This window comes from Cyclopterus lumpus, chromosome 8, assembly GCF_009769545.1.
Source record: "Cyclopterus lumpus isolate fCycLum1 chromosome 8, fCycLum1.pri, whole genome shotgun sequence".
Taxonomy (NCBI): domain Eukaryota; kingdom Metazoa; phylum Chordata; class Actinopteri; order Perciformes; family Cyclopteridae; genus Cyclopterus; species Cyclopterus lumpus.
Window position 1 is genome coordinate 17,577,520 of NC_046973.1, and position 16,901 is coordinate 17,594,420.

The window sequence follows — 16,901 nt, forward strand, 5'->3', positions numbered from 1 at the left end:
GGTTTTGCTTATACCGCGTCACCAAACACGTGTACAGATGCGCATTGAGTTTGAATACAATGGTATCATCTTTAAAAAAGATCAAAAACAAATTGAAATAGTTCCCAATCAGGCTCGTTTCTGGAAGCCCGTGTGACACTCGGCCCACCGGTTTGTCCTCGGTGGTTGATGTTTGGATGCGGCTTAGATTGTTTGTGGTGTGGTTTGGTTGGCGTGTGGATGGAGTCTGGTTGCTGGTGTCAGCGTGGCTTTAATCAGCTGTTGGCAGGCGGATGAGCGGGCGGTCTCTCCCCACGGCGGCACCCTGGGTCGAAAGCCGGTTTGAAGTTTAATGATGCCAGCTGCCAGCTCCGCCAGGCTTTGAGCGCTAACGAGCTGGCACTGGCGTGCGGACTAGGCCGCGGCGGCAGCACCTGGAAATGTAGCACACGTTTCAGATGGGCGGGGCTTTTTGAGGGGCCTGCTGGAGACCAAGGACGGCACCCAGAGGCCCGTATCTCTTTGAAGAGCGCCCCAATTTCCATATTTCATTACGCACTGCTGACTGACAAGGCCCAGCCAGATGTTCTATTTTCAGCTATTTAAATTTTGACCTGCTTTCCTTCCATGGATGCAGAAAGAAAGAAGAAAAAAAAAACTGATTTCATCTAAACACAGATGCCAATGATGATGGGAACTTGCATCTGGCGTGACTGCTGTTTTTTTGTTACCATTCTTCATGTCTCTCCATCCAGCGGAGGATGTTGCTCTTTAACTTACAAATCCCTTCTCATTTGGTTGACAATCTATCCTGAAGCGTTCACTGTCTTGATCAAGGACACTTTAACACGGGACACGCTGTTGTTTTAGGGAACAAACCTGAGACCTTGTATTTATGAGACAATCTCTAACCATCCAGCCTGCCCGGCGCTATATTGGCTCCAAAGTGAGTGATGCATGTTCTGAAACACCACGTAAAGCTTCTCTGTCCCTGAGATATCGGGGATGATTAATTCCTTTGGTATTCCTGTTGAAATGCCTGTTGAATTGCAGTGTCCTCACTCGATCCCTCATGCAAAAATACATCGACAACCCTGACCTTTTTTTTGCGCGCATCCGCTTGCAAATGGCACTTTGTCATCCATGTGTGAGCGAGCTCAAGGATCAATGTGATTCGGTCGGAATAGAACTTCTACGCCGCAGAAGAAGAAGAAGAAGCGTCCATGTCTGGGAGGGGGGGGGGGGGGCTTCGTGGAAACTGGAAAACTCTTGAAAAGAGAAGGAATGACGAGGAGAGGAAAATACAAAGGACGATGCAGCGGGAGGGGAAAACACGGCGAGTACGAGCCGGAGAGCAGCTAAGAGTTCAACACCAAGTGGCAAGAAATGAGAGACGTCTCTCTCTCTGCGAGAATCAGAGGGAGAACGGTGTTCACTCATTACTCAACACAGCTCACAGCAGGGGTGGGAAAGCAGTTTATTCCCTCCGTAATGTATGTGTGTGTGTGTGTGTGTGTGTGTGTGTGTGTGTGTGTGTGTGTGTGTGTGTGTGTGTGTGTGTGTGTGTGTGTGTGTGTGTGTGTGTGTGTGTGTGTGTGTGTGTGTGTGTGTGTGTGTGTGTGTGTGTGTGTGTGGCTATGACTGAGAGGTAATTGAGAGGTAACTAAGGCTTTACAGAGCCAATATTGACACCAAGATCAAAAGTGGATAAAAGCTAGATCTGTTTTGTTTTTTTCTTTCTCTTTGGTTCAGAATACCAGTCCAATAAACTGAAGAGGGCGTGTTCATTTGGACTTTTCGATAACGCACGTGTCATCATCTTTATCGTCCTTTAGTGTTCTGCAACGAGAAGAGCTGTAAAGTGGAAGAGACGGCCCCGACTGTACGAATGAAAGGATGCACAGCGTAACAACGGACAGAGCGAAAAGAAAAGTGAATATTGGACTTACATTCACCAGATGGTCAGACACGGGGACTCATAATCATTGATAATGTTGCCCCGTTTCTGTCTGATGCATGAATAGGCAACTATTTGCTAGCACGTTGACCACAACAAATATTACAGGATGATAATGTGTGAATTTTGTTGCAGATCATTGTGCTGCCCCCAAGTGGGCGAGAACAATAATAGATTCAGGTTTAGAGCAGACAATTTTAGCATCAATGAGCATAAACTCCGCGAGGTTACTTTAGTGGGGGAAATAAAATAAATGATAAATGTCATCCGTATTCCTGCCTAATCTTCACTGAACTTTCCTGATCAGAGTGATCAAATGAGAATACTGAAGATAGAAATACGATAAGCTGTTTGTGCACTTCAATATAGAAGAGAAAATCTCAACTGCCATATTATGCATGGAAAATTCCAGTAAAACAACTTGAATTATATAATACGGCTTTTTATAACTGAACAATATTACTGAGCAACCAAGACGTCTGTGCATGGATGTGGGTGTAAGATGACACAAGTGTATTCATCACTCCTTCTCTTGCACGCACTTTGAAACTCACAGTCCCTGTGAAAAGGCTTTATTAAGGACTTTGGTCCAATGAATGGTGCAGGATCCGCTGCATTCCCCCCTGTTGCAAGACGGCCTGACCTTTGGCGTGACCTTTAGAAGACAATTTGCACCTCGCCTCACATTATTTTCACTCATTATATTTTTCCAGTGTTGCCATTGTAGACGTGGTAGAAAAGGGCTGGATTCAACAGAGGGGTCAGGGGTCAGGAGGAGAAGGGTAAAGATGCGGGTCAGATTGGCTCTACAGTTGTGTTCAGCCGGGTGTCCTCAGAGAATTCACCGGCCACAAAGCCATTTGAACTATGAACCCTCCTGACTGGCTGTCAAAAGCTGACCCTCGGTGTGGACTTTCGACAGCAGAAAAGCTCCTCAGCCAGCAGTAATGGGCCGGGCTCCTCCGGATTCAGAGTTTCAATGTGGGGGCAACTAAGCACGAACTTGAGCACGGACCATATATTTTCCCTGTGCTGCGTTCCTGAATCGATAGCTCAGGTCAGCTGTAACAAAACAAATAAATAAGGTCTGCATGGCTCCACTAATGAATTTATACCATCGACATTAATCGAATTACCAATCCAATTAGAATTAATACTAAATGTTCTACAGACAGTTCCTGGTTGAATACCGCTGACTTTGGGGGGGTCCTCATACTTTTCGAGTGACACCACAATTTAGATTCATGGTTTTGAGTTTAATGTCTTGACTACCGGCTGGATTGACATCAACCATTACACTCCCCTCTCGGCGAGCCCTTAACTTTCAATTTTCTCCCAAAGCCTTTGGTTTATGGTTATATACTTGCTTAAGTCTCTTCCTCAGAATGTCACTTACTTTTCTTTTGCTTTCTTTAAGATGAAAACCACAGGTTACATTAAAGTAAAAAAAGAAGAAAAACTGAGCTGAGAAAAGTCAAGGCACTTTGTGTTATTTCCATCTTCCGAGACCAACTGAACTGATCGTGCAGGAACAATTCAGATGTTGTTTCAAGGCGCAGTCCCGTTACATGCTGTGCCTGAAGTTAATTCTCACTTCCCTAGGTGAAGAAAGAGATACGCGAGCGCCTCAGCCGTCTAGAGGGTGGGTGAGGATTTAGACGTGGGCTTCTATTCAAATATAAAAAAGGTGTCCTTGACATTTTCTGCACTGCGTTGGCTGCTCATCTTTGTCGCATTTCCCCTCCGAGCTGCATATAGGGCAGCGCGACCTGTTGACATTTACAATCTCATTTGGCTCAGAGAGCGATGGCATTCTATAACGGAGGAACACCTCCACGTGTCTTGCAACTGTTCAGTGTCGCACAAGAACACCTTATTGCTTTATACAATTAGAAGTCAACCTTTTTAAGGGAGCGAGCCGTGTTGTCTTACTCTTCCCTTTACACGGCATCTGCTGAAAGCTCGGAGACTTCTTCACCAGAAGCTTTGGTCTAGGCCTCCAACATTGGACTAAATACTGATGAGGTTGTATCACCCCCATCACCTGGACTGCTACAGCTACCACCAGAGTCCACAGCTCAAATGTCACTAAAGGTTAAGGTCTGCCCATGCCATACCAATATGGTTCTGGATGGCAGCCAAGAACCGTGTGGCACGTAACTCACCCGCAGTCGGTTACGGCAGGACAAGGTGAAATGAGGTGAAAGCACAGCCCATATAGCAACAGCAGAGCATGACATTGTAAACAGAGAGCGGAGGAGGGTGTTGTGGGTGGCAATGCAAATGTGTATTTAGAATATATCTTAAAGTGACAATATCAAATCAAAATCATAATCAAAGCTCAAAGACAAAGCAAAAGTGCCAAAAAAATGGAATCGGGATGAATGAAAGGGGTTCTTTTCTCTGTATAGAGGAGAAAAGACTCCTTCACTTTATTGACAATCATTGAAAATGAGAATTTTTTACAAATGTCAATCTGATGCAATGAGGAAACTTAAATATGATTCACTGTGCGGGTTTAGCCTCTGCATCCCTTGGGCTCCCTGAGGGAGCTCCAAACGGAGCTGTGCGGATCAGCTCGTCTTTGTGCTTTTGGTCCAGCAGATGGGATCTTTAGAAATCAGGGCCTTCCTTCTTCAGCTTGCTGTAGTCCACGTTAACGGCGTAGAACTGAAAATACAAATCTTAGCTCAAGAACAAGCACTTCAAATAAAAATGCTGTGGCACCAAAAAGTGAGTTCAGGTGACTTAGTTTGTTTTAGGACGTGTAGCACAGCATGATGACATTTAAAAAGGTGATTAGAAAACCGTCAACGTTAACCAGATTATGTAATTTGACATGTAATCGGCTCAGTCACAAGTCTGGCAAAGATCCATACTATGATCCCTGAATGCCACCACCGACAGTCTTCAAAGCACAGAAAGTCAACACTGCTACAAAGCAAGATTATTAAGATTCCCTCAGAGGAGACGGAGGCACACCTTGTACTGATCCGTTGGGGCCATCTTGTTCCAGGGCTCTGGGTTGTTCTTGCGATCCCAGCTGCAGAGGAGAATCAGGTTCACATTATGAAAGATTAATCAAGAGGGACTGTAACTTGACACGCACATTTGTAGGAACACATGCAGTTAACAGTAACGGTCAGCTTCTTTACCTTTTTTCTCATCTGCAAATTTCTATATAGATGCAAATGACAATACAAATAATAAAACTACACAAGAATTGAACTTAAGTCCTCACCACACATCTGGGTTTTTCAAGGCCAGACGAGCCAGGTACATCATGGACATGGCTCCCCCTCCGGCGATGAAGAACAAAAGGGGAACCAGCTGAAGGTGACAGATGAGAAAGATAAGAAACCTTCCTCGACATGAAGGCTGAATGTCACAGCTCAACACACCGAGCCTGCTGACCGCTTGTATGAACACTAAACATGTCCCACTACGACTAGTCAGGGCAACACGACTTTACATTTGACCTATAGAATATTAACTTGACTATTATCACTCTGCCTCCATTTACTGTTTAGCCCTGACAGACAACAGCGGCCAGATATTGAGATACGATAGTTAAGCTTAATAGTGTCATTTGTTAAGTTTACAACTGCATTTAAAGTCACCACTTCCTGACTAAGTGAATACAAGTCAAATACCAAGCTGCACATAAACAGTATGCGTGGTCTAATGGCGAAGTTATAGTAAACATCTAGAAGTGTTGTCGCTACCTCAGCCGCTAACTTACAAAGCTAACAGGTTAGCATCTGTCTGAGCTAACAATAGTCTGTTGGGTGAATCCGTGACCCGATTTGACTCCAAAACATCTCCTGCAAATAGACATGTCCCTCGTTGCACGGGGAACATGGGTATCAGACCATAACTGTTACAGGAGACAGTACAAAGTAAAGACAACCTTTAATATTTAAACGCAACTTGTCAAAGTCAGCGCGGTCAAAGTCAGAGGACTAGCTAAAGCTAAGCTAAAGCTAACTAGTTTAACTTAGCTCAGCTACATTGGCGACAAACATTCACGGACGATTGAACTCAAATAAAACATCTAACTGTACAGTAACGTTAAATAACTGGGATATACTTACAGCCGGGTGGTTCTTAAGCTGTTTGCGCATTACGGCGAGCATGTTTCACGTTAGTTTAGCGGAGGACGCAGAGAAATAAACCGTTTACAGCGAGTCTTGCCAAAATAGTGCGTGATTTAATCCGAAGGGTCGGCCCGGAATAAAAAGGCGTCCCGACAGAGTGCCTGATCGACGGTGGACAAATGCAACGATTATTGATTATTACATTTAACGTGTAGATCGTGTATGGCCGATGGATGTTGTGAATAAAGAGATAGCTGGTAGGGTTTCATCAATATGTTACTCTGTCGCTTCAGATTTTATCTCCACACTGCATTTTATTCTGGCTATGGTTGAGTTGATCACGTTGACGCTGCAATCGCCAGAGGTTCAATCCTCAAATACAATCAAATGCATAACCTTCTGTATTGAGCCTATATTCTTATATTATATATTCTCTATATCTAATGAGCTGAGGTTTCGGCCTGAATGTATATAATGTATAATGTGTATTTAATCCTGTTTCACATGACGTCTTTGTGGCAATGTTTCATCTTTTTTTGTTTACCTCGTGCATTAATTCGCTTCACAGCAGCCCAACGCTCCTAAGGATGGGTTAAATGCAGAGACCACATTTCATGTAAAAAAAATATGGAATTTAAATGCCAGCATTTTAATGAACAAGTCGATTTGGTTAATCAGTCAGTGACGTGATGGGGAGAGCAGGAGACATCGCTCCTGTCTCTTACATCAGGATGCCTGTTTCACAGTGTGACAGCAGGGGGCGCTGTTTATCTCCATCAGGCGAGAAGGAAACGTTTCAAGAAAGTCGATTGTTTTGATCCTCAAGTTTTAAGGAGTTTTCTACTAAATCATGGCTATAGAAACCCTCCATGAAAAAAAAAATCATGATTCCACCTATTTTAGAACTTTTGAATGTCTTTTTCTATTTTGGAGGTGCCTCATACACAAACCTTCTAAATCCAGTGGACTTTTGGCACACCCCTAGTCCCTAATATCATTTTAAATGTAGTATTATCGTAGACAAATCTACAACTAATTTCAGAATAATATTATATAATATTGATGCATTGTGTTTATCATTTGAATGTTTTCAGCTGGTAAGGTAGTTATTTTGAATACATTTACATTAAAAAAAACAGCTAGATTGCTTGATCAATAATGATATGTATTTGTGAATTTTATTTTTGTATTAATCTGAATCCGTAGGGAAGTAAAATTAACAATATTTACCTCTGAAATGCAGTGGAGTCAACATATATAGAAGCAGAAAATGGAAAGTATAACTACCCCAGAATTTAAGTGTAATGTGGAAAACAAGTATTCTGTATTTGTTGGCGAAGAGATATATAAATTGCTGCTGGAAAAGAGTGTTTTGGGCTATTTTACAGCCATTTTCCAACAATCGGCACCCAATCAGAGAGATGAGTATCTCAGCTGACTGATGTGAACCAATAAAGTGAAGTCTGTGTAATAAAAGTTACCATAAAATATCACAATTTCCCTTTAATGGTAAGTTATTTTCATCTTGTAGAAAATACAAGCATAAAAACAATTCAATAGTAAGATTGGACATAACACAACAGGCTACATACAACCATTTATATTTTATAAATGAAATGATACTTGGTTGATTGTTTACCAAGAAATTAACTACATGTGTTGTTTACACATATTCAAGCAACAAGTTGTAAACAAAGCCTTACTTGGTGGCAAGTCCATGAGTTAAATGCTGGAAAAATATGATTTAGGCCCGGTTTGGTTTCAATATCCATCCAAGGGAGGTGAGCTGGTTTCAGAAACTTAAAAGACTTGTGTAAATACAGTATTTCTCCCCCTTTGTCTTCCAGCCAGTCCAATTCCTCCTCAAAGGTGTGGTAAAAACAAAAAAAATGTAAATGGCTCGTCATAATTCATTCAGGACTTGATCCCAAGTAAAATGTGTCTCTTCGATACACCTACAGTATATAACAGAAGCTGGACTCTCTTTTAAATACAGTTAAGTTAAATATGTGAATATCTGATCATACTTAAACAATTCGTAGGCACATACAGCGTGCCTGTAAAAGGATGTCTTATGAAAATAAGACACTGGCTAGAGTGTGTTTGCAATCGTTTTGTCTTTCTCTTGTGCGCTCCAGATGTTTTAGTGCGTCGTCTTCTTGGGGACTTTGCCAAATTTAGCATCAAATCCGAGACCTAAAGAGAGAAAAGCATAAGAGGTGATTAAGGAGCCAATAACAGCCTCAGCAGCTAAACAGAAATCATTTTACGCTCTCCATTCAACCAATAAAAATAAGGACCAGTTTGACCAATAAAAACATTTAACTATTTAAAACACTCCTGCTTCTTCTCCAACTATGTCTCTACTACATACTGACTCCCCTTCAGCGATACTCCCAATGCATAATTTACCACTCAACCAAATGGTTTTGCGTGGGAAGCCTAAGTATTCCCCAATTGGACCGTAATTGTTTGTTATAACAAACACATACAGTAACCGTCTACAGCTGAAGGCTTCAACCATGTTTACGCAAGCCTCGGCAGCATTATCGTCTGTCGTAGATGTTACGGCGACGCACAGGCATTAATGAGGGCGAAGAAGCACGTGAGCGTTGGACCGTGAATCCAGAGAGGGGGCGACAGAGTGATCAAGCTGACTTTACTCTCACCGAGGAACACGAGGACGGTGCCCGACCACTGCATCGGACTCATGACGTTGCCGAACAGAATAACAGAGCCGAGGATGGTGAAGAACTTCCTCGTGGTGGTGACGATGGAGCAGGTCAGAGGCCCAAAATAGACCACCGTCATGAAGATGAAGGTCTGGAAAGGGAGTGTTAAAAAAAAAAAAAAAAACGCGCACACATTAAGGAATGTAATTTGGAGCATTTATTCCAAAGTTAGTGTAAGTAAAGGATCAACACAACATACAAGTATCCACCTACCTGGCCTAAAGCGCTGGTCACTCCAAACAGAAGAATGTTATAGATGATGCTCGGGTGGCGTTCGGTAAAACTTAGGAACTCCCATATCTCCCCCGTCGACAATACGGCTGAGAGCAAAGAGGAAGAAAGTGTCAATAGGAAATAAAAATGATGTAATTTCAAAAACAACTCAGTAAATGAATTATTTGCCACATGTGCTGACGAAATCAGATCATCGCGTTCATGGTGTGGGCACACGGCACCACCAGGTGGTGTAATGCAGCAACAGCGTACAGATAAAGCTTTGGTGTGGGGTGCCATGGATTTGTAATAGTCGAGGTATCGGAGCACTGTTAATACTTCAAAGCTAGCGGAGTGTCATAAGTTACACAAACAAACTAAACCTGAAGGCATTTTAATGCAGCGTGGAACTGAATTTATCACCTTTTTAAAAAAAAATATTATAGTTTTTCTTTCAATGTGATATGGCCTGTAATATGAACGTGCAGGAGATATGGACACTTACTAAGAGATAGCAGATATTGCCAATTAGTTTAGTAGGAATGATAACAGTCTCTCACTTCTCCTACTGGCTTTATCTTACAGCCCATCAGTGGCTCACTTTAGAAAACCTCTCATTGTGTAGTATTTGTTTCATGTGCCTTACTCTTCAGTATATTACGGAAACCTCCTCACAGAACTGCAGGCTTTGAGGCGCCGGATTCCTTATCTATAAAGATAACACTGAACACTTCGCCTTGACTGAATTAATGAGTTTGGGCTCCTGGGAGAACAGAATTCACGTTTTTCCTTAAAGAGCCTCTAGCGCAGCAGTTTTTGACTTATTTGGATGGCCATTAGCTACTTTATCGCAGGAGTTATCCACCCTGAATGTATTGGGACTACAAATCTACAGAACTAATGATTACATTTTACAGCACATTTCACCAACATCATTGACACAATTGAGCCGTTGATACTACATCTTGTTAAAGCGATAGGACATATAGCTGCTGTTTAATAAACTGCTCAGTGGACACGCATGGACAAGACAAGCTAATTAATCTGAGCCTTCAGTTCAGATCATTTAGACCTTTTTCAGTCCTCCATTTTACAGCACATGTGCAAAACTCCAGAAAACTCCAGTGTCCTGTATAATGTGGCTCTGGTGAGCATGTTAACACAATATGTGGCACACTTTAGCTCAAGGACACACAGCTGTGTGCCTTTGATACAAACGCCACGCCGGTTTCATACAAAGACAACGAGCAAATAGTTTCTGGTTCGATATTTTGTGTAGTGAAAGTGTATAAATTACTATGATAGTGTTACAAAAAGCCATTCATGTAGCAACAAATACTTGAAACCTGTGTTTTCATCCTTCTGACAATTTGCAATCACTTTGCAACAGGACGTTTAGTGCACCAGTGTTCTGGCTTCATTCTCTCATATACTTTGGCGGGTCCACCGCCTGCCGTAGCTTTGGTTGGACTGAAACTCGAGTCCTGGCACTTTACGGCACATCTTCGTATGGAGAAGAGTTGGGCAGAGAGCATGGTGGACTCACCAAGCCCCAGCACCAGAGTGGACCACAAGTTGATGTTCAGCATCATGTAGTTGGCACTCGTCTGGAAGCAAGCCCTCATGTGGTCCTGGGCCACACCAGTCAAACCGTCCAATGTCAGAGAGACCAGCTGCGACAGAGAGAAACACACACACACACCGCCATGAGACGAGGGTCATAGAAATGTCACCATGTGGCTGCAGCACAGACACACAGATTGATTGGCAACATGTTGCAATAAATGGACGACAGGTGAAATGCTTCTTTTTTTTCTTCTTTTTTTTTTTAACTCACCAACAGAAACTCTCCAAACCCAAAAACATGGTCATCTGCAACAGCTGAGCTCTTGTTGGGTTTGTAGAGGAACAGCGCGACACCGCTCACAATAAGCAGCACACACAGATACTTAGCCAGCGGGTACTTCTTCCTCAGTATCGTCACACCAAGGATCATCACTGCAACAACACAACAACAGCATGATGGACGTTTTCTTTAGCCATGAGTACGAGGGTGACATCTCTCGAGTTTGCGGTAATCCTACGCTGGATACAAAAATGTCCAGAGAGTGGAAATTATGGTGTGTGTGTGTGTGTGAGTGTGTGTGTGTATTTCTGTGTCACGAGAGATAACCAATCTGTGAGCAGTCAGATACAACCTTCATGTACAAACAGAACATAATGTAAGCTGCCATATGTCCGATCTAGGCCACACATGTGAAAAAAGATTTGCTTGATCAGTTGTGAACGATATCAGAATCTCCCATGTTTGTCAAGTACCACAAACACACCGGGAAATATGAACATCAGACATAAGACTAGCAGCTTCTGAGTTATTCAAAATTGAGTTTGAAATATGTGGGCGTTGTCATTACGTGTTACTAGCTACAAGGAATTGTTTGTACTATGATAATATAATTTATTTACCTGGTATGGGCTTGCAGGATTTACCCAACACCTATCGCAAAAACAGCATAGCTTTAGGATACGATAGCACCAAGCAATAATAAAGAATCATGTTAGCCAACTAACGTTGCCCAATCTAAAAAAGGGCAGACTCACCTGTGTGGGGTAGTTGATATACTGAAGGGCAGAATTACTGGACACCATAGCTCCAAGATAAGAGAGGGAGCACAGCCCATAGAGCCAGCTCTTGGTGGGATCCGGTTTGGAGCCCTCAAAACAAATGATCACTGATGATAAAGAGGCAGATTTGGCTTCAGAAATACATTTTTTTAGGGTTTTTTTGTGTTCATATTAACCATTTTTAATAATTTGTGTGTCTTTTCTGTACAGCACATACTCACAGATCTTAGCAAACAGAGCACTGACGATGCACTGGATGAAGACCAATGTCTGTGCGAATCTGAACTTCTCCTTTTGGTCTCCCTGGCCATAATCACCTCGAGTGCTGGAAGAATCAAAAAGACAAGACTGCCGTGAGTGCAACAGATCACAGACAATCTGAACTGGAGACTGTGAGTGTTGACCTTTCATGACTCTCCCAAGTTATGACAACGCCCTTCGGAAACCCGAATGCATTAAATTACCACAGACTCGTGGCGGGGACATTTTGTTCGTGGACCAACGATGTTTAGCAGAAGGGTTGGTTGCTTGCTTGTTGGTTTCAATGGGCAATAATGTAAATATTATTTAATAACGATATATACACTGGAGGTTTGTAAAAGGGGCTGCTGCACCACTTTTAGTTATCACTTTGTAACCGGATATGATCCCAGTCCCCTTTATTGACTCGGGCCTCAATTTACCACCTTGTGCCTCAGCACATGCAATAGAAACTGGACTTCATTGATTTCATTTCCTTTTTCCACAAATCCACTTTGGGTTTGTTTGTTTTTGTTCACAGAGATTTAATTAAAAGTGAAATTAATATTTGCTCTAAAGTATACAAACAAAACAATAATGAAAACATGCTGCTCAATGGTGTGAGGATCAATACTTTTCCAAGATGAACAGAAATTCACCACAAACTGACGACGTAACGTCAGACTTGCCTTTTGGCATATGGAAATCTGTAAATATTGCCCCAAAAGCACAACGAAAACGCACCAACATATGCTGGACTTGGTTGTGCATGGTCTGTAGCGGTATCACGTTAGAATAACAGCTCGCATTGAACCGGAAGTTATTATAATGGAGTTTTAATACCCGGGCAGAAAGCAGCTTTTACATGAAACCACGCGTGGTTTAACTACGCGTTAGTCACTTACATAATCTCTTGTAATATCCCGTAGTAAAAGTAACACACGAAGACTCCGAGGAAGCAAACCATGAACCGTATCCGCATGTCGTCCCACATCGAGGCGGGCTTCCCGGCTGCCTTTCCCGCAGCCATGCTGTCCAACAGCCCCGGGATGTTAACCGACACCGCTCCACTCCCGGCGCCCCTCACCGCGACCTCCCGCTCCACAATCGCCGACGTGACGAGCCCGGAAGTAGTTTTTTTTTTCAGCTCGGTTGTCGTGTCTGCCGGTGGGTAACGTCAAAGGTTTCTTCCCCTCTCGTGCACGTCGACTGTCGATTTGCCAAAGCTCGCGAGCGGTGCCTTGAATTGTGTGCAGCTGCAGTCGGGTGTCATGTCATCCGTGTGCTTCGTTTCAGTCTGAATGTGTCCTCGAACTGAATCAGGAACACCCCATTGTCCCCCGGGGCTGTCAGCAAGTACAGTTCGTTATCATTTAGAAACAACAGACTGTCATTAGTAGGGAGAAAAAGCGGTCGCGTCAGGAAAATGTTTTTTTATGAAAGGACCTCAGTGGTGTTCACAGCTATGCCTGAACGATAAGAGTTATTTTGATAAATTAAATCTGCAGCACAAACGCATAATAGTGTGGGGAAGTGTAGCCGCGTCGATCCGATTTAAAAGAGATTAATGGAATGAAACCAAAGAAATGCAATTAAAGTACCGAAAAGTGAACACTTATTATGCAGAATGGCCCATTTTAGATTAATATATTATACTACTGGATTGTATGTATTGCTGCATTATTATGTGTATCCCTTTAATGCTGCATTTGGTAAAGATGGAGCTTGTTTAGTTACTTTATATATATATTGATATATAGATTGTGAATCCATTAAGTTATTCTAAATTACACATCAACCTTCTGTATAATTTACACAGGTACCACAACATTGCACTTAAGTACATTACTTGAGTACATCTATTTGGTTACAATTCCACAGTATCGAAATGTATATTGTTCTTGTTATATTGTAATTTACTTTCATTGGCTGTGTTAAGGTCGTGTGGCAGTTACTAGGGCAGCTATTACACACATATACGGTCCTTTCTTGAAAACGTCGCATGCCTTTTTGTCGTCCTAGGATGTGGATTAAATCCATTGGTCCATGTAAGGCAATAGAGAACAGGTTTTCTCTCCTTTCGACCAATCGCAACGCGGATTTGGGTTTAAAGGGCGGAGCTTGGATTTAAATACCGCAAATCCACGTGTCAAAAGGCAAGCAACAACAACAGTACCACAGTAATTATACAAAGTAAAGAAGGTAATTCATTACATGCCGAGACAACCTGTTTATTTTTATTCTCTTCGCAATGGCACACTATGCATTTAAAGTATTAAAGGGTGCATATTCGGTTCAGAGAAAATACAAGGCTGACAAATCATACCTAACTGTAGCTATGTTTAATTCAGTGTTGAATATGATTATGCTAACAGAGACAGTGTTTGATCAATTTAACTCAAGCTGAGGGAGTCAACCTCTTCCTTGTCCCAAGAGAATATTGACTAATTTAAGGCTTTCTGGCCAGACCAAAGAGGCTCAGATTGGACCAAAGACTCAAATTCTTAAAAAGTTCACAAACATGCTTATGTTTGGTTAGAACAATGCCCGCTGTGTACAAGTAAAGCTACTAAAACCTCCATTCCTGCTAATAGAAGTATCATAAAACAGTATCTTCAGCCTCCTAAAAAAACTCACATATAGTATGTCACTCGCTTATATATATATATATATATATATATATATATATATATATATATATATATATATATATATATATATATATATATATATATATATATATATATATCTCTTCCTTGTAGAAAAGCAGGCCATCATTTAACTTTGGACCAAAAATATATCTTTCCAACAATCTGATGTTCTGAAATTTAAAGAAACAAACCCATCAAGTACTCAAATTAAGATGAAAGTTGAACAAAACTTAACAATTCTTTCCTCAAAGTGTATTAAGAAGGTAATACTTGTGTTGTAAGTGCATGGGTTTTTGACTCAGAACTCACTTATTTGGACATTAAAAATTAAAACATTCCGAGCAGCCTATGTCTGAACCGCTGTTTGAACTAAAACATATAAAAAAGAACATAAAAACTTCTATAGCTGTAAAAACTTTTCAGCATTTTCCAACATTTCCAGTCCTGTTATTAATCCACAGTCCATATGGAGGAATACTAAGTGCTGATGATGTAAATATCAGCTAAATTGTTTCCTGAAGGGGGAAATAATCAGTAAAGCAGACGGATTTTAGGCCAAAGTTAATCTAAAGTACGAGTCACAACGTCTCTTATTTTGCACTGATGAGCCATGTGACCACAGGTATCTGATGGCATATAAACCGCATCCAGTTTCTGTAGGTTCTGGCAGTACAGCGTGGTTCAGTCCTGAGAGGAGGCTCAGGTACACATCCACCTACTGCAGGCCCAGGTGCCTGGTGGGAGAGGCCTGACCTGGGCAGCCGGTGACCGGAGAGACTGACAGGCCGCGGAAGAGGAGGTCCATGGAGGGGAGAAGGGGCTTCAGAAGACTGACGGGGCAGAAAGCAGAGACTCCATGGGGGGTAAAGTTGACTTTATTGGGGTCAGGGCAGGAAGGCTGGAGGAAAGGCTCATCCTGACAGGCAGATCTGGAAATGGAGAGAGTAGACGGTCAAGGGCTCCAAAAGTCACAACTTTGTGTGTAGTTTTGTAGTTTTTTTATAAAAAATAAATAAATAGTGTCTTCGCTATGTCAGTTCAAAACCCAAAGAGGTTGAATGGAGAACAATGGTTTTAATCTGTGAAGCTGGAACCAGTAACTCGATATAACAGTAATCTTTTAAACAAACTATGCTCTACAACTGGTTAAATACAGGTTAGAAATGTGTGTGACGTTTTGGTTTGATCTGATCTTAATTGATTTGCTAGATTAAATATGCTCTTTGGATCAGTTGGAACATGAAGGGGGTCCCAACACATCTTTTTGCCCTGAGGCCCTCTAGTGGCCAGCCACAGTGACTACAAGGGAATACATGATTATATGATCAACGCATGATGTTCTAAAAAAGGACATCACTTACATCCCCTCCTCACACACTCGCACTCGCTCGCAGCCTTCTGGCGGCTCGCGCTGGAAGGAGTAGGTTTTGTTGGGACGAGGAGCGGAAGAGCAGGGCTGCAGCAGAGGAGGATCCAATGCAAATGAAGGGAGCGGCATCGACATGGCGGGACACGCCGCCTCGCAGTCCACCGGCTCTGCGAGGAAGGGCGGAAATATCCAAACTTTTATTAATAATACAAAAAAAAAGCACGATACCTCAGCGAATAGTTTAAAAGTACACCACAAAAAAAAAATGAAGAGTTGTCCAACCTGGCTCTCCCATGGCACAGGGAGACTGTGACGGAGACAAGAGAGATGGGTTCAACGGAGATGGGGAATTTGATGGGGACAGAAGCGATGGATCTAGAGGACAGGGGGACTGAGAAGGAGAGAGGAGGGAAGGATCCAGATCCAAGGGGCCCGGGGAGGGCTCACTCTGAGAGCCACTGCTGCATCTCTGGACAGGGACAGGGGCCCTGTGGCCATCTGGGATATCCAAAATCTGAAATATTCATAGTGAAGGAGTCAGAGCAGCTTAAGACACAATACAGAATGTGGTATGCTTTCCCTTCTGGGATCTCAAGAATGGATGTAGGTAAAGATTACTTTTTGACTTCCTAACAATTATAATAAAAGTTGTTATCTTGTGATTGCCAATCTGCGCGTTGCAGCCACTTAGCCATGAGGTCAAAATCGTTTTAGTTTAAAAAAAATCAAACCGCATTACTATTTGGCGCTTTGATGATGCGACGCATCGATTTGCTCTATTGCCCTGTTCTAAAAACAATCCCACTATCAAAAAACTGCAATAATGTTGTTATTAAAACAGAAGGGAACTTGATAGTGCACAAGGGAACACGCAGTTTCCTAATCTTAACCCTCAGTGGTTGGAAGTGTGGCTCCGTGGCCTCACCTCATGCCGATCGTCAGGTTTCTCAGAAACAAACACCTCCTCCAGCTCTAAGTTGAGGCCTTCAACACTGCGTCGCAGCCGCGGGGCGAGCCTGTTCAGCGGCGCCAGAGGCA

The 16,901-nt window shown here is 42.4% G+C and overlaps 3 protein-coding genes across 4 annotated transcripts in view; all 3 read right to left on the reverse strand.

The window, feature by feature from the left end:
* Positions 1-4,311: 4,311 nt before the first annotated feature.
* Positions 4,312-6,177, reverse strand: ndufa4l (NADH:ubiquinone oxidoreductase subunit A4, like). The gene is made up of 4 exons (XM_034539257.1): positions 6,031-6,177; positions 5,178-5,266; positions 4,919-4,979; positions 4,312-4,606 (listed from the first exon to the last, which is right to left on the reverse strand). The coding sequence occupies exons 1-4, from the start codon at positions 6,070-6,072 to the stop codon at positions 4,550-4,552; spliced, it is 249 nt and encodes an 82-aa protein (XP_034395148.1). The 5' UTR covers positions 6,073-6,177; the 3' UTR covers positions 4,312-4,549.
* A 1,341-nt stretch (positions 6,178-7,518) lies between these two features.
* On the reverse strand, positions 7,519-13,292 carry slc35b1 (solute carrier family 35 member B1). The gene is made up of 9 exons (XM_034540123.1): positions 12,749-13,292; positions 11,825-11,928; positions 11,580-11,710; positions 11,445-11,475; positions 10,816-10,976; positions 10,525-10,651; positions 8,979-9,085; positions 8,703-8,856; positions 7,519-8,229 (listed from the first exon to the last, which is right to left on the reverse strand). The coding sequence occupies exons 1-9, from the start codon at positions 12,871-12,873 to the stop codon at positions 8,177-8,179; spliced, it is 993 nt and encodes a 330-aa protein (XP_034396014.1). The 5' UTR covers positions 12,874-13,292; the 3' UTR covers positions 7,519-8,176.
* A 757-nt stretch (positions 13,293-14,049) lies between these two features.
* The window catches only part of fam117aa (family with sequence similarity 117 member Aa), a 9,183-nt gene continuing 6,331 nt past the window's right edge, over positions 14,050-16,901 (reverse strand). For both annotated transcript variants that reach the window (XM_034540326.1, XM_034540325.1), the window contains 4 exons: positions 16,789-16,901; positions 16,146-16,377; positions 15,856-16,030; positions 14,050-15,423 (listed from right to left, as the gene is read on the reverse strand). The exon at positions 16,789-16,901 is cut by the window's right edge and continues 4 nt beyond it. In XM_034540326.1, the coding sequence (XP_034396217.1) occupies positions 15,210-15,423; positions 15,856-16,030; positions 16,146-16,377; positions 16,789-16,901 (734 nt within the window). In that variant the 3' untranslated portion in view covers positions 14,050-15,209. The remainder of the gene's footprint in view (positions 15,424-15,855; positions 16,031-16,145; positions 16,378-16,788) is intronic.

What these genes read in the sequence shown, in the direction of transcription:
- ndufa4l (XM_034539257.1), bottom strand. Translation starts at nt 6,072, where the DNA reads ATGCTCGCCGTAATGCGCAAACAGCTTAAGAACCACCCGGCT. An exon ending in AGCTTAAGAACCACCCGGCT is followed by an intron (nt 5,267 to 6,030) that starts GTAAGTATATCC and finishes TGTCACCTTCAG; the next exon opens with CTGGTTCCCCTTTTGTTCTT. An exon ending in TTGAAAAACCCAGATGTGTG is followed by an intron (nt 4,980 to 5,177) that starts GTGAGGACTTAA and finishes TCTCCTCTGCAG; the next exon opens with CTGGGATCGCAAGAACAACC.
- slc35b1 (XM_034540123.1), bottom strand. Translation starts at nt 12,873, where the DNA reads ATGGCTGCGGGAAAGGCAGCCGGGAAGCCCGCCTCGATGTGGGACGAC. An exon ending in GGTTTGGAGAGTTTCTGTTG is followed by an intron (nt 10,652 to 10,815) that starts GTGAGTTAAAAA and finishes TCTCTGTCGCAG; the next exon opens with CTGGTCTCTCTGACATTGGA. An exon ending in CACTCTGGTGCTGGGGCTTG is followed by an intron (nt 9,086 to 10,524) that starts GTGAGTCCACCA and finishes CTTTGCTCTCAG; the next exon opens with CCGTATTGTCGACGGGGGAG.